General features: G+C 37.3%; 1 protein-coding gene across 1 annotated transcript in view; it reads left to right on the top strand.

Moving 5' to 3' along the window:
• Positions 1–13,620, top strand: part of ANO3 (anoctamin 3) — a 138,141-nt gene that overhangs the window by 38,795 nt on the left and 85,726 nt on the right. Inside the window, exons 2-3 of the mRNA XM_037403195.1 lie at positions 8,701–8,913; positions 9,851–9,922. Of these exons, the coding sequence (XP_037259092.1) occupies positions 8,701–8,913; positions 9,851–9,922 (285 nt within the window). The remainder of the gene's footprint in view (positions 1–8,700; positions 8,914–9,850; positions 9,923–13,620) is intronic.

The raw sequence follows: 13,620 nt of genomic DNA, 5'->3' as shown, positions 1-13,620 counted from the left end.
TTTGTAAATGAAATCTGGGGCTGGGAGAGGAGTTTTTCTAGATCTGACTGAAAATACACGGAGCAGTATTGCTTACGACTGAAAATACAATGATCAAAATAAGCAACATCTTTTTTTGTTTTTAAGTTGGTGAATGCATAAGCATTGTTCATGGCAAGACCTGAAGCAGAACCATGTACCTGATGTCCATGTAGCAAACTAGCCATTCCTAATTTCTGGAATTGAAATACAATTTGAAGTAATTTGCAGGTTGATTTTTTTGTTGTCATTGTTCTTGCCCATGTCTTTTACAGAAGTAAATTCCACACAGATCTGTGCTGAAGCCTGAGGAATATTGTGTTATTACCGCTCTACTGACTGAGCAGCTCTTATTAACTCTGATTTGCTCCGCACAATGTGTTGTCCTTTTTACCAAATGCAGATCATACACGTTTTATATATTGTTCTGCAAAGATATATGCAAAAAGCTGAGCAAAACCAGAACTTTGTAATCCTATTCCTATTGACTTTTTAGTTAAGTTCACAAAAGATCATGGACTGGTAATATACGATGCTTTCTGTCTTATCAGAACACCTTAACTGATGCAACGATGATAATCTGAATTAGGTCATAGGACCCTGCTTCTAACTTGTTGACTTCTAATCTGACCAACTGTGACAGAATACAGAACATGAATAAAGACATTTCACAACTCATCTTTCTTGTAACGGAGCTGGTTGCTATCAGACCTTTCATTTCCTATGGTGAAAAGGGAATGGAGCCACTTTATGCAGGCCACATATGCAAGTGAGAGAAAGCACCAACATCCTGAGTTTTATGCCTTCTTGGGCTGTTCACTCCAGTTATCTGCTCTTCTGTTCGGCTAGCAAATAAATATTATGACCTGGCTCAAAACCCTTGATACCTATTTATTTTATGCTTAGTGCATTTAGGCTCTATCTTACTCTATTAAAAGGCAATAATGCACTTTCTTCCTTTTCTGTAACCTCATTATGTTGTTACTAAATCCACTCAATCATACCAGTGCCAGTCTCCTGAGACTGCTGTGAGAAAACATTTTTTTTTAATAGTTCCAAGAATGAGGCCTGGGGAATAGGCTGCTTTGATGAGGACATATAGCTTTCCAGAGATCTACTATGATGATGAGTTTGGTGGAGCAAATGGAATATTTTGTTGGATTTCTAATGTTTTCTGGCAGATATGTTGGTAACAACTTGGAGATTTTCCAGACTAGTCAGCAGCCTTATGAAGCCTTTTAATTCCCATGGTCAATTAAGCACAAAAATATTTTGCTTTATTTGCACGCAAGTATTATTGATTAGACAGCCACTAAATTTCATTCTGTTAAAATTAAAGTGTAAATTCAGTAAGAACAGATATTCCTGGAGATAAACTTTATGAAAAGTATTGCATAAAGTTTTAGAATGAAATCACTATTTAAAGATATTTACTTTTCTTAACTGTGCTTTTAATGGCAAGTAGACCCCTGGGCAGAAAACCCCCATTCTGCTTGTCTGAGCTGTCCCTTACTTTAAAATTGTATTTGTCTCACCTTTGTCAGGAAAGACCAAATTTATTTGCTATTATCTGCAAATTAGACACTTAAAAACTCTTAAAGTGCATCTCACTGACATGGGTAATGTCAGGAAAGTCTATGATCTTGTTTGTGATAGTAATTGTGAGACAATCTCAAAGTTTTGTACAAAAGGAGGAGTATTCTGTAACGTGTTAAATTTGGTGTGAGTCCTGCCTTACCCAGGCTTTTGTATTTAACTTGAATACAATTTTTGTAAACAAACAAACAAATCCATTTTTCCTTTCCATTTTTCCACTTTTCAAAATCCATAAACTAAAATCTCTTTCATTAAAAGTAATTTCCTTGTGGAGAAGATGAAGTCTTAAAGCAGCTCTCAAACAGAAAGCTTAGATTTGGGTCCTGTGTTAGATAATCTACTTGAAAAGGTGAGGGTGTGAGAACTGCTATTTTCAAAAGTTAGCTAAATCATCTTGGTTCCAAAGTAGGTAGTGTGGTTGTACTTAGTTGGGAATACTGACAGTTTTTTATGTGTATACGTAGCAATCCATACCATACAGGGGCCTAAAAGACTTCAAGTAAGAGATATTGGGGCCAACACGTGGTGGTCCGCAATGGAAGCCTTCATTTTTCCCTTATCTGTGAGCAGAAGGTATAACAGGGCTGCTGGAGGTCTCATGAGCTCATGAGATAAATGTCTTGATTTGCCCCACAACCCCCAAGATAGGTGTCTGATCATGTTCCAACACACAACCCTTAAGTATGGGCATTTTATTGGCTGCTTTTATAAATCTTGCGATGTGGGACAACATTTTGTACATATGTACTTTCAAATCGCAAATGAAAACATGCTTATACTTATCTTTTTTTTTTTATTTCTCTTGACCTGTGAGTTGATTATGTAATGTTTATCAAAGGTAAAGCTGTTCAAAGGAATAGACCTCATATTTTACAGCTGATCATTACGGGAATTATCCCAATAGGCACCATGTATGACCAAGGCCAACCTCCTACTATATTTAGCAGAGCTTTATGCAGCTTGCAAGCAATTATTTAATTCCAGTAGTTGAATTTCTTACAGCTTCCACAAGGAAATATGTCTTTGTTTCACTGTACTGAGCGGGAGAGGTATATAATAGAAGAAACATTATTTCTGATTCTCTGTGAAAGCGCTGTAGTAGGTCTGTGTGTGGCAGTTTGGTTGGTTGTTGTTTACTCTACATTTAGTACAGTTACAAGAAAAATAAGGCCGTGATTGTTTGAAAAGACTTGGCAATCAAAGTTGCAGAAACAGAGAATCCTGTTTGCAAATGTAACTTAAATGGGAGGAATGTCTTCAACGTTCTTTAAATCCTTTGGGTTTGTTGCATTGTTACTTTGCTTCCCCTGGCACACGGGGAAGGTGCCTAGGTGAAGATGGTGTCCCTAGGGAGTGGAGAGTTCTGTGTTCATGGGGATGTCGAATGCCAACCCAAACATGAATATCAAGCTTAAAAATAGTAAACCAGTTATTCACGAGTTTTCCAGCAGAGTTTCTCTAGGGATCATTTTTAAACCTAGCTGGTATTTGCAGTAGTGACCTGGAAGTATATGTCAAATTGTCTCTGCACTGTCATGCAGAGGTCGCGAGGACTGAATCCCTTACTAAATTGGGTGCTGGCCAATGGTGTTTCACCACAGAAGCTGGAGACTTTTCCTGGGAAACAGTGTCTCAGAAAGGGATTTTTATTTTTGCAAGAGGCAGCTATTTATAAACAAAATAAATCACTGTCTGTGGAAGGTCTATAGCCAAAAGGACTACTGTGACTTTTTAACCCTTTCTGTTTGCTGTTGTTACAGTGCTATTGGAAAGTTGAGTGCCACTCTATTGTTAAGTCAAGAAAAAAAGCTGAAATATTGATAAGGTTTCATTAGCCTTCCTTAGACTTCCACATTGAAGTAGTTCTTTCTAAACGGCTAATCAGAAAAAAAAATGATCTGGTATCAAAATCTATGATTATCTAAATAAGTAAAGGAATTGTTTTCTATTTCTTTATCTAATGGATAAAGTTCTATAAAATAAGAAACCAGAAACTGAAGGTTGCACAAAATGTTAATACCATTTGCAGGATGTACAGGGGAAAAATACACCATCTCTGAAACCTGTTCTACCAGGATTCAGTAGTTTTTAAATAATTCCTAATTGAAGTAACCATATTTTTTTTTTTATATCCTGTTGTGTGTGTTTTCTTGGAGAACTTTCAGATGATCCAGCCAGTTCCTTTCCCTTTCATTAGCTATGCTTCTTGATTGAAGGTTATTGCTCACATGTCTAACTTGAGAGGAAAAAAAAGGCTAGGAGGAGTATAGGCATTTACAATTTACTTAATGGTTTATGTTCCTCTTTTCACAATACTTAAAAGTGCAAAAGTTTGAAGGAAAATCATGGTATGTAGTGGAACCAGTCTTCAAAAGCATGATTGATGATATCATTAAACCTCATATGATTTTATAAACATCTTCATAAATCAATGTTATTTGTGTAGTGGGATGAAACTGGAAAACACCATCACAATAACTGACTTCATTCAGGATGTATTTTTTGGCTAGCCTAGGAGTTACACTCATCTGAGTGGCTACACTTGAAGCATTTGATAGGAGTGATGTTTGACTTGATTATCTTAAAGGGTTTTTTTCCAACTTAAATGATTCTTTGGTTCTATGTTGACCTGTTCACTTCATAATGGAAAAAGCAGTTAGTGATCTGAGAAAAAAACACAAAACAAACACCTTAGAAAACTTGAATTCATGAGATTTCATGGCATACTGATAGTATTGAAGAGAAATACAGTTCATCCTTGAATACTGTTTCCTCCCATGTTTAGTGTATGTCTTGGTTGTGTGATTTTTTTTCTCCTCAAGAAAAGGATTGGTTAATTTTCTCCAGTTTTGATGAGGCTTTTAGGTGTTTTTGATATAACAATACTAGATGCTGGGGTTTTTTCCTTCCGTAAGAACATAAAATGAAGTCAGAGGTTATCCAGTTTGGTTCTACTTTGCTATAAAAAAGGAAAGCATGGGTGCATTCCTGAATTAGTCAAATACAAGTCTGATACGTGACACTGAATACCTTACATATTTGTTGAGGTATTACAAATAGGTAAGAAAACTTTGCTGTTACTGAAATAATTCATTATGTCTTCATATTTAAGTATCTTTTGGTTATCGTTTTTCAGAATTTAGTAGAGTAATTATCCTACATTAGGTTTTCATTTGTAGGTTGCAGATGCCAATCAGAGTAAGATTATTTAGCAGTAAGTACCTGTTACATTCATTGAGTATTGAAAACTAAAAGCTCTTCACAATTGAGCTGTTTTATACTTGATATTGTAGAAATAAGTTTTCACATTAAACTTAAATGTCATGAAAACCATTGCAAGCTTTTCTTCATGTTTTATGTGATTAAAGATTCTAATTATGATGATGCTTTTGACAGCAACATTTGAGATTTATCAACTTCTCAGTCTGTTATAGTGTGTTTTACGAATGACATTTCATTTTAATTAGTGATGTATGGTATGTGAAGCCAAAGGCTTTACAGAAGTTTTTTTACAATTAAGAAGGTATTTTTATCAAGCAAACTTGTGATGACGTGTAGTTGCTAAGACCTGCATGTTGCTGATAGCGATTGTGAACATTATTATATAGCATAACTCTATAAAGCTGATGCTATTGATTTGATTTAAAGTGTAGCTATGCCTGGTTTATGCTGGATTAAATGGGCAGTAGTTACTAGGCTCTTCTTTTTGAAATTAGCACCGGTCCAGCCTTGTTAAGTGTGCTTCCAGCACTGGGTTAACAATGCATATGGAGTAGCTGTCAAACTTGCCTCATCTAAAATCAGGAGCAAATTAAATGCAAATATACAATGATTTTTTTTTCTCTTAATAGTAAAGACATGATTGACTGTATCTGTATTTCACAGAATAAGGCATAGGAGAATTTTTCCTCCATGTCTCTAATGTCCAAAACCTGGAGACGACTGAGAGCTGGCTTCACTTACAATCTTTCTAGATGGGCATAGTGTTGAGTGTGCATTAAATCATGCATACTGATTTAACGATCAGAAAACCTCGTTGTACTCTAGCTCCATCTCTCCTGTCTGCCTGCTCTGCCAGGAAGCTATGAGAAGATGTAGTACAGCTGGCTATTCTGGCTTTGAGCCATACAGGGATTTGCCTACAGAACAGGAATCCCCAGCTTCCTCTCAGAAAGAACATTTTCCAGGGCAGAAGTGCTAAAATAAAAGGTAGGATCTGATTAAACCATAAACTTTAACCACCTTTTTCTCTGACATGAGAGATTTCTGTACTCATGCTATACTCATTTTCATACTGATGGTAAGTGCCAGAGGAGTATTTTGTAGGCAAATGACCAATAAATGCAGATAGAATAGAAAAAAATAGTGTGTTCTTTCTTGCTAAGTATATACATGTGTTTTAGTGCAGATCCAAATATCCCTGGATGAGGTCTGTGTAGCAAAGTTCTAGCTGGAAAGGTACAGATTCTAGGAAACACCTCTACAGAGAAAAGAGGAAGGAATAAGAATAATTTCAGTAAATCAGTTTAGTTGACCCAGTTGGTGATGTCAACCACAAGTTATTTGTGTGCCAGAGCTGGGTAAACATTGGCACGCAACAGCAAATGCCACCAAAGCTCACATGTCACAGAACTGGGCTCTGACACACTAGCAGAGAACGAATTAGGTTGTTAAATTTGAGTCACGAAAGGAATCATACTACTAGTGTAACAGCAAATGTGCTCTGAGGTTACTTTGCTGTGACTCACTCTCACCAAGCAGAAGCAGCATGGTATTAAGGAATCTGTTAGAAATGACACAGAGAAATATACAGTGAGAGAGAACGAAGGGGAGTACTTTTCTTTTAAATTGAGACTGTGCCTCATAAAAGAATTACACTCTTTTTTTAATTATTTTTATATGTATCACTTCAATTGTTTTTAAAATTGAATGACAGTTTGTGTTATTTGCATAACTGTAAATTTCTTTGGTAATAAAGTGGTTCATCTTGCTACACACAGTGACTCCAGTACAGATGCAAGAAACATTATTTTTATTTTTTTTTTGGCAACAGTAATAATGATGTGATAGGGTCCATAATTGCTGACAATGGTTAAAGCCATCTAGAACAGTTATGAAATAAATCCTTTTATATATTATTCTGTATTACCCATGGCTCTGTTGAAGTACTGTGGGCTTCAATCCAATAAACAAGTCCATTTAGGAAGTGCTAGAAAGGATACCTCTGGGAAAGCATTTCTTCGCCAGTAGCAAAGCAGAGAGGGTCTGTAGCATTGCTGGGGTCCGTGCTGAGCCCCGTCTGTGCTGTGGCCCAGTGCCGCTGCGTGCCCGGCTGGCACAGAACGTGGGTTTCAGAATCGTTAAGAAGCAGTCCTTTCTGCCCATACCTGTTCAGAGACCTGCTCTGAATCAGAAGAGGCTTGCCTCTATCTGCCTGAATTTCCTTAGTTAAATTAATAATCTGTCTGACCAAGAACAGTGCCACCATGCTGCAGACTGGGAGGGCTGTCCTTGGTGGACTCATGAAATCCATTTCTCGATAGAGCAGCGCTTAGAATGAAGCAAAGCATGTTCGGTCAGCTGGGGGAAGTTTTTAAATGAAAGGCCTTTTTAAAACCTTAGCTGTTATAGTTAAATATGGGGAGTACCCTGCTAATCAAAGGACCTTCTTTGTGGACTCACCTGTTGAGATTTAGATAAGTGAGAGGCTCGCTGAGTGTGACATCCTTCCTTGAGTGGCACAGATGTCGACAGAGAAAATTCCTTGCAAGTTTACGGCACTCCAAGCAGCAGAAATGTTTAGATTGCTTATTTCTTTCCAGCACGGAGAGAGGTAGTATATATCACTGAGAGACTAAGATGTATAAGAACACGCTGCAGAGTTAAATTGTGCTGTCAAGCAGAGAAATAGTGTGGTAAAACAGACTCTGCACTGATCCTGGACATGGTGTACAGCAGTGACAGAAGATCTGCTGATGCTGTACAGACAGGAGGCTTTAGCACGCTTCATAGCAAACCCCATGTATTTAATCTTCCTCGGCATTGTAACCATAGGTGTTCTGTGGTTTTTTTCCTCTGCCTTATGTTTTTGGTAGAGGTGCATATTAATGTGTATTTCTAATCTTCATTTATGTTAATATCCTTGTACATAAAGATTTGTCAGATATCTGGGGGACTGTATTTTTTCTTCTGTGGTGTGTTTCTGTGTAGCTCACTTTGACGGGAAAGGCAGCAGTCTCTCAGAGGCCGCGTTGTATTGGTTTTGGTGGAACAACTTGAGGCATTTGAACAAGAGAGTAGCAAAAATTTATGGCACTAACTTCTGCCCCTGTCTACTGGGTCTGGCTGCGAGGGAGTTAGTTGTCTTCACAGCAGCTCCTGTGGTGCTGTGTTTCAGATCTGCAACTACAACATGGTTGGTACCCCCCCCCCCCCCCCCCCAGTGCTTTGGTTAGTGCTGAGCAGTGCTTGTGCAGCATCATGGCCTTCTCTTTTTTTCCTAGTGCTGCTCCATAGTGATATATTAATATCCTTTTCAGTATATTAATAGAGAAGTCATACTGTGTGTTGGTGAAGTAATAAGAAGCAGTTAACAGTCTGAAGGTCAGGGACAGCTAGATTCATCAGAACTCAAAATCAGCTGCATTTCAAAGGAGTTGTTCATGAATCCTTCAGGAAACTCGTGAACATCTTTTGCTTGTATTGCATTTTGTTTGTTTGGTTTTTTGAGGAGTTTTGTTTCTACCACTGCATTAAAATTCTGTTTAACAACCATAACGTGGATGATGCTAGGTGCTGTTGTTTGCTTCTGAATGCCTGTATGACGTATGCACCACAGAATCATCAGATTTAGGATATTGCGATTTCAAATTGTGGGGTGTTGATGGAAGGGTAGGTGAAGAATTCCTGGATTTTTTTTCCCAATTCTGTATTCTTTTTTGAATTTAACTATTTTAAACATTTCTGTTTTGTTGGGACATTGCTTGTTAAGTGGATGAATCAACTTGCATTTTCATAATTAGCTATCATTTGTTGTCGTTGCCTAATATGGCAGAGCTCACATTCTTTTTCTTTGGGCTTTTTCAGGTATGAATACAAGCAAGAGTGAGACAGTGAAAGAGCATCCATTAAAACCCTCTCGAAGATCCATGCCATGCCTAGCCCAGAGCCAAACACATCCTCAGAGCCTGAGCAAGCATTCGTCGTTCCTGCAGCCAAACTGTGTGCAGCCACAGCCCCGGCCTCAGCCTCTCAGTGCAGGGACATCTACAGCTACCGTGGATGTAGTGTCGGAACGAGGTAGGGGATTTTTCTCTTTAGGAAGCTTCATCCACAACTGGAAATAGAAGTGATCTATGGGAATATCACCGGAATTCTTCTGATGTCTTACATATTTTTTTTTAGCATTTTTCATTAAATTATAGGGGCATCTGATGAGCTTTGATTTGTTCAGATATGTACAGTTTGTTGGAGAGATATTTTTGCACAAAACAGCTAGAAGAATCTTGGCACTGAGTTCTTGAGTGAATCTCTACAATGTTTGAAGTGAGGCTTAAACTAATTTTTCTGAATTACAAGATTATTTCCTTCTCACTGAAAACAAGACAAAGAAAGTGCTCCTGTAGGCTAGGGAAGAGCACGAAGGTTTCTGTAGCCTGTCTTGGGAGAGAAAGAAAAAAATAAATATTAAGCCTTTGGCAAGATATGTCTTTACAAACATGTAAGAGCAGATGCATTCATTCATGAATAGCAGAATCAAGGAAGAGTGGTTATGGAGATAATGAGAGGAAGGTGAGCTAATCCCTAATAATTTTAGCTTGTGTTGGACAAAGGAACTGCTTTGCTTTTAGGATTTTTATTTTAACAGATAAACATGCCTTAACAGAGAGACTAGTCTAGCTGGAGATCCCAGTCACTGTGTGTGTCACCCGTTGCCAACTGTTGCCATACAGGATTGCCAACTGTGCGTGAACCTTTAGAAAATAAATAAACCTGGCTGGCTTCTGCTACTGAATTGTGATAAGTCCTTCCCTAATGTTGATAAGCACTAATTATTGCTCTAGTAGTTATTTCACTGAGTTAAACTTGTCTCAGGAATAGAATGAAAGCCATTGGAAAGCACTCTTCTGAATTTAATTTTAAAGATTTTCATTTGAGTCACTGACAGCTTTAAAAAGTATATCTCATGCTTACAAAATGCATGTGAATGCTGATATGAATATTGGATTTATTGCAGCTAAAGTGATGGAGACTTTGGAAAACAACTTGCTTAAGCTATCTAATACAGAATACAGCGATCCATTTTTAGGTAAGTTTCTGTCTGAACTGAAATAATAATAAATTAATGATTCTTCAGTTACACTTGCAGTATTTAAGTGTGGAAGGGCCCTATTTACCCTGAACTGCCATGTTTTTTTAAGAGGAGACTAAATATGACTAAAGAAATATGTGCTGTCATAGATTTCCTGATACTTTCTCACCTTTTAGACTAATAGCAAACAGGGAATAAAGGCAAAGCAGTATTTTTTTCATGCACTGTGTAACCTTTTCCTATAACAATCCTTCATAACACAACCACTTTGAAGCATGTATTTGAAATTCCATTTCAATAGTTACTATTATTCCATTATTATTGTTCCTGTATAGGCATGTTATTCAGTATTGTCATTGCTACAGTTGTTATGTGGCTGGTTTTGCTTCAGATATTCATGTATAAAAGGTGTTCCAATTTGGAAAAAAAATAAATTAAAAAATGCAGAAAAATAGCTATAATTGGGGCATATTTATACCTGCATTAATACCATTTTGATACCTTAATTAAGTCAAAGAATGTAGGAAAGGAGTAATTCTTAGAATGATTCCATGCTTGCAACTGCAAAATGAGTCTGCATATACACACAAATAGTAATTTGCAAGTTCCAAAATTAATTAATTTTGAAATTCTCTGGCTGTGTATTACCCACCTGAAGTACACACAGATATTGCTGCACCTTGCACAACTACTGTGGTAGATCTTTTTGCTCAGTCAATGTAGCATCAAACTAGAAATCGTATCTTCATGCTGAAGGAAAGCAATCTGCTTTCAGAAAGCTGTTTCTGCTCACCTCTCACATGTTTTAGTATCGATTTTTTTTCTTGATGCTCAAAATATATGATGGATAAGAGGCTCTTCAAGATCTCCTAAAGAGGTAGCTACTGGAAATCTGAGTGAAATTGATACTTCCTCCAAAACAAAATCAAAATGTTCTGAAATCATGATGTGGACCAAAAATTCGGCGTAAGATTTTTATAAAAGAATCACGTGTCTCAGTAAGGTTCAAGTTGAAGCTACAGCACTCTGTCAGTGTAATTGGGCTTATTAGATAGGCAAGCACAGATACTAGAAAATTTCACTTTTATAATTTCCTTTAATCTTTTTTTAATATCCTGCTCTATTTTTTACTAATGGCTCACACATACATGGGCTGATATGATTGGATATTTATATATGGCAACAGTATTTCTTTTCTCATAGTAAGCAATCCACTATTTTTCATTCACATCACCTAGTTTTAACCTGAAATGAAAAGTGGAGGGCTCAGTGACTGAGGAAAAGGTAGTTTGAGCCTCATCAGCTCAAAATTGTATTAAACTGGTGTGGATGGTTCTCCTCTTCTGACTACAGCTATACTCTTTGAAGAGACAGAAAATATTTAAATGGTAGCCCTTTGTTGACTTGATTCATTGATTTGCCTGTGTTAATTGAGTGAATCCCAAATCAGAACACTGAAATCTTTGAAGTTATTGTGTATTTACAGACTTATAATTGGTTAGGATGTTCAGCTACAAGCAAGAAAGGAAACAGTGTTTATAAATAAATGCCTGAAGTCAGTAGTAAGAATTGCTTTAGATAAAAATCAGCATTATTAGTTAGGCTCAGGAAAAAAAATCTTCATTTTTTTAAATTCACAAAGAGAAATCGAGGACAGTTAAAGGGGAATTTTTAAAAAAATGGCCTTTCTATAAACCTTCAAAATACAGTTTGTTTGTCTTTGACGATCATATTGATGTGGGTAAGAATTTGTTTGCAAGACTAAAATTTTTTATTTTATCCTGAATGGGATGACAGGGGAAAGGAGGCAAAAAAACCCCAAAAACCAAACAACGTATACTGCTGCTTGATCACTTGATCACCAAATAGGCGTAAGTGATGCAGCACTGCTGCATGCTTTAGTCAGTACTCCGGCACTTTGGAGTTTGCAAAGTAGGCTGATTAATGGGTATCATCATCTTAGTGAACCTTTTCAAACAGCTCTCCTGATAACCTGAAAGAATACTGGATTAAGTGTATATGGTGAATTTTTAATTAGGCAGCATCATGGAACTGTACATAAAATAGGCTAAATGATTTTCTCCTTTTCCAGAGTTCTGTCCATAGACAAACTATAATTTTGTGAGAAGGGGATTAACATCAGATGGGCATCAGATGAAAGACTTCACTGGAAAGTTCTCTTTTATTTCATTTGACTATAGATGAGGCCATTAATCGTAGGACTTGTTTGGTTAGTGACATCGATGGCTTTATAAAGTAAGAAGATAATGTATTACACCTTTGTTACTGCTAGCACAGACAAATGGGATCAAGGGCATTATGGATTTATGTTCTTTTTCTTGCCAGTTTTAGGTGGTAAGTAGTGGTTTTAGTCTGAGGAATCAGAAAATGTGCACTGAGCTTCTGTAACATATAACAAGCTATGAGGTTTCAGAGACACTGGAATGCTCAGTGATTAGCCAAAACTTTACGAGAGTTTCCACCCCGTGAAGGTTATGATCAGGGCTTTTGCATCTGACCTAGGTGGAAATCACCTATTGCTTGGATGTGGACATTAAGTAAAACATTTCTCAAAACATTTCTCAAAGCGTGTCTGTAGAATTTGGTGTTCAGTCCAGTGCAAAATCATGTTATTACCTCTCCTTCCTTGAAAAAGTGGTTTCTTTTCCAAAGTGTTTGCATCATGGAAGACTATAAAGTTCTTGCTGAAGTGACCTTCATCACTTGTTGGGACTTAAGTCCACAAAAGGATGACATTAAGATCAGAGTTCCCAGTTCACTGAAGAACGTTAATCCCTCCAGCTCCACTGCAGCTTCTTTTAAGGTTTTTACTCAACAAATGAATGGAAGATTCCTGCTTTTTGACTGTTCTGAAAATGCTTTTTTATCTGAGAACTTCTCCAAGAGACCAAGAGGCTTGCTAACCAATATAATATAGTTTAAAAACTTAATTACAGTGAATTTCTTCTCAACAAGACACATTCATTTTTGTCAACTCATTTAGCTGAAAGTAGCTAGTCAAATCCTATAACCACATGGGGGAATTCTCTGAACAAGCTTTTGACGAGAACATTAAAATTTGTCAGGACTTTTTCAGAAATATTTATGCAAGGCTAGAGGAGGGTAGGATTTCTTGCTGTGGGAAGACCACTGCAGAGGACCCAGTACCCTGCTGCTGAAGCTGTGTGGCAGGGAAGGCTGAGTTTGCCATTGCTGAATCGTACAGGAAAGACCAACTCCGTAACATAGTTACAGGCGGTCTTAAGGTAAGAATTGATTTTTTTCCTGAAAGATGCCTAAAGATTTTGTTCTGGTATGAAATGTGAAGACTTCAGAAACCCCTATACGGACAGTAGAGATATTTACTACCTAGGTGTATACCCTTTGATGCCGGACACTGGAGAGTTGCTTATGTGAGCTGACAGAGACGGTCAGATGCTCTGTGTGCTTGTTTAGGTAACAACAGTATAGCTGTGGCACAGGACTTACCCGGGCTGCTCTCTGATGCTGATGCAAAAGTCACAAACACTTAAAAGGCATAGATTTAGCAAAGGAGGGGAAATATTTTTCATACTTTTTCAGAATTGAGTGTCAGAGTCTTGTAAGAGGTAAACACAAGAAAAAATGAACGTACTTGTGCAGTGTTTCTAGATCCATGTAAATTCGTATTACACAAGAACCTGGACGTTAAAGTC

Source organism: Falco rusticolus, chromosome 10 (genome assembly GCF_015220075.1).
Source record: "Falco rusticolus isolate bFalRus1 chromosome 10, bFalRus1.pri, whole genome shotgun sequence".
Classification (NCBI taxonomy): Eukaryota; Metazoa; Chordata; class Aves; order Falconiformes; family Falconidae; genus Falco; species Falco rusticolus.
The sequence above is the reverse complement of the archived record's forward strand: the minus strand, read 5'-3'. Positions and strand labels throughout refer to the sequence as shown.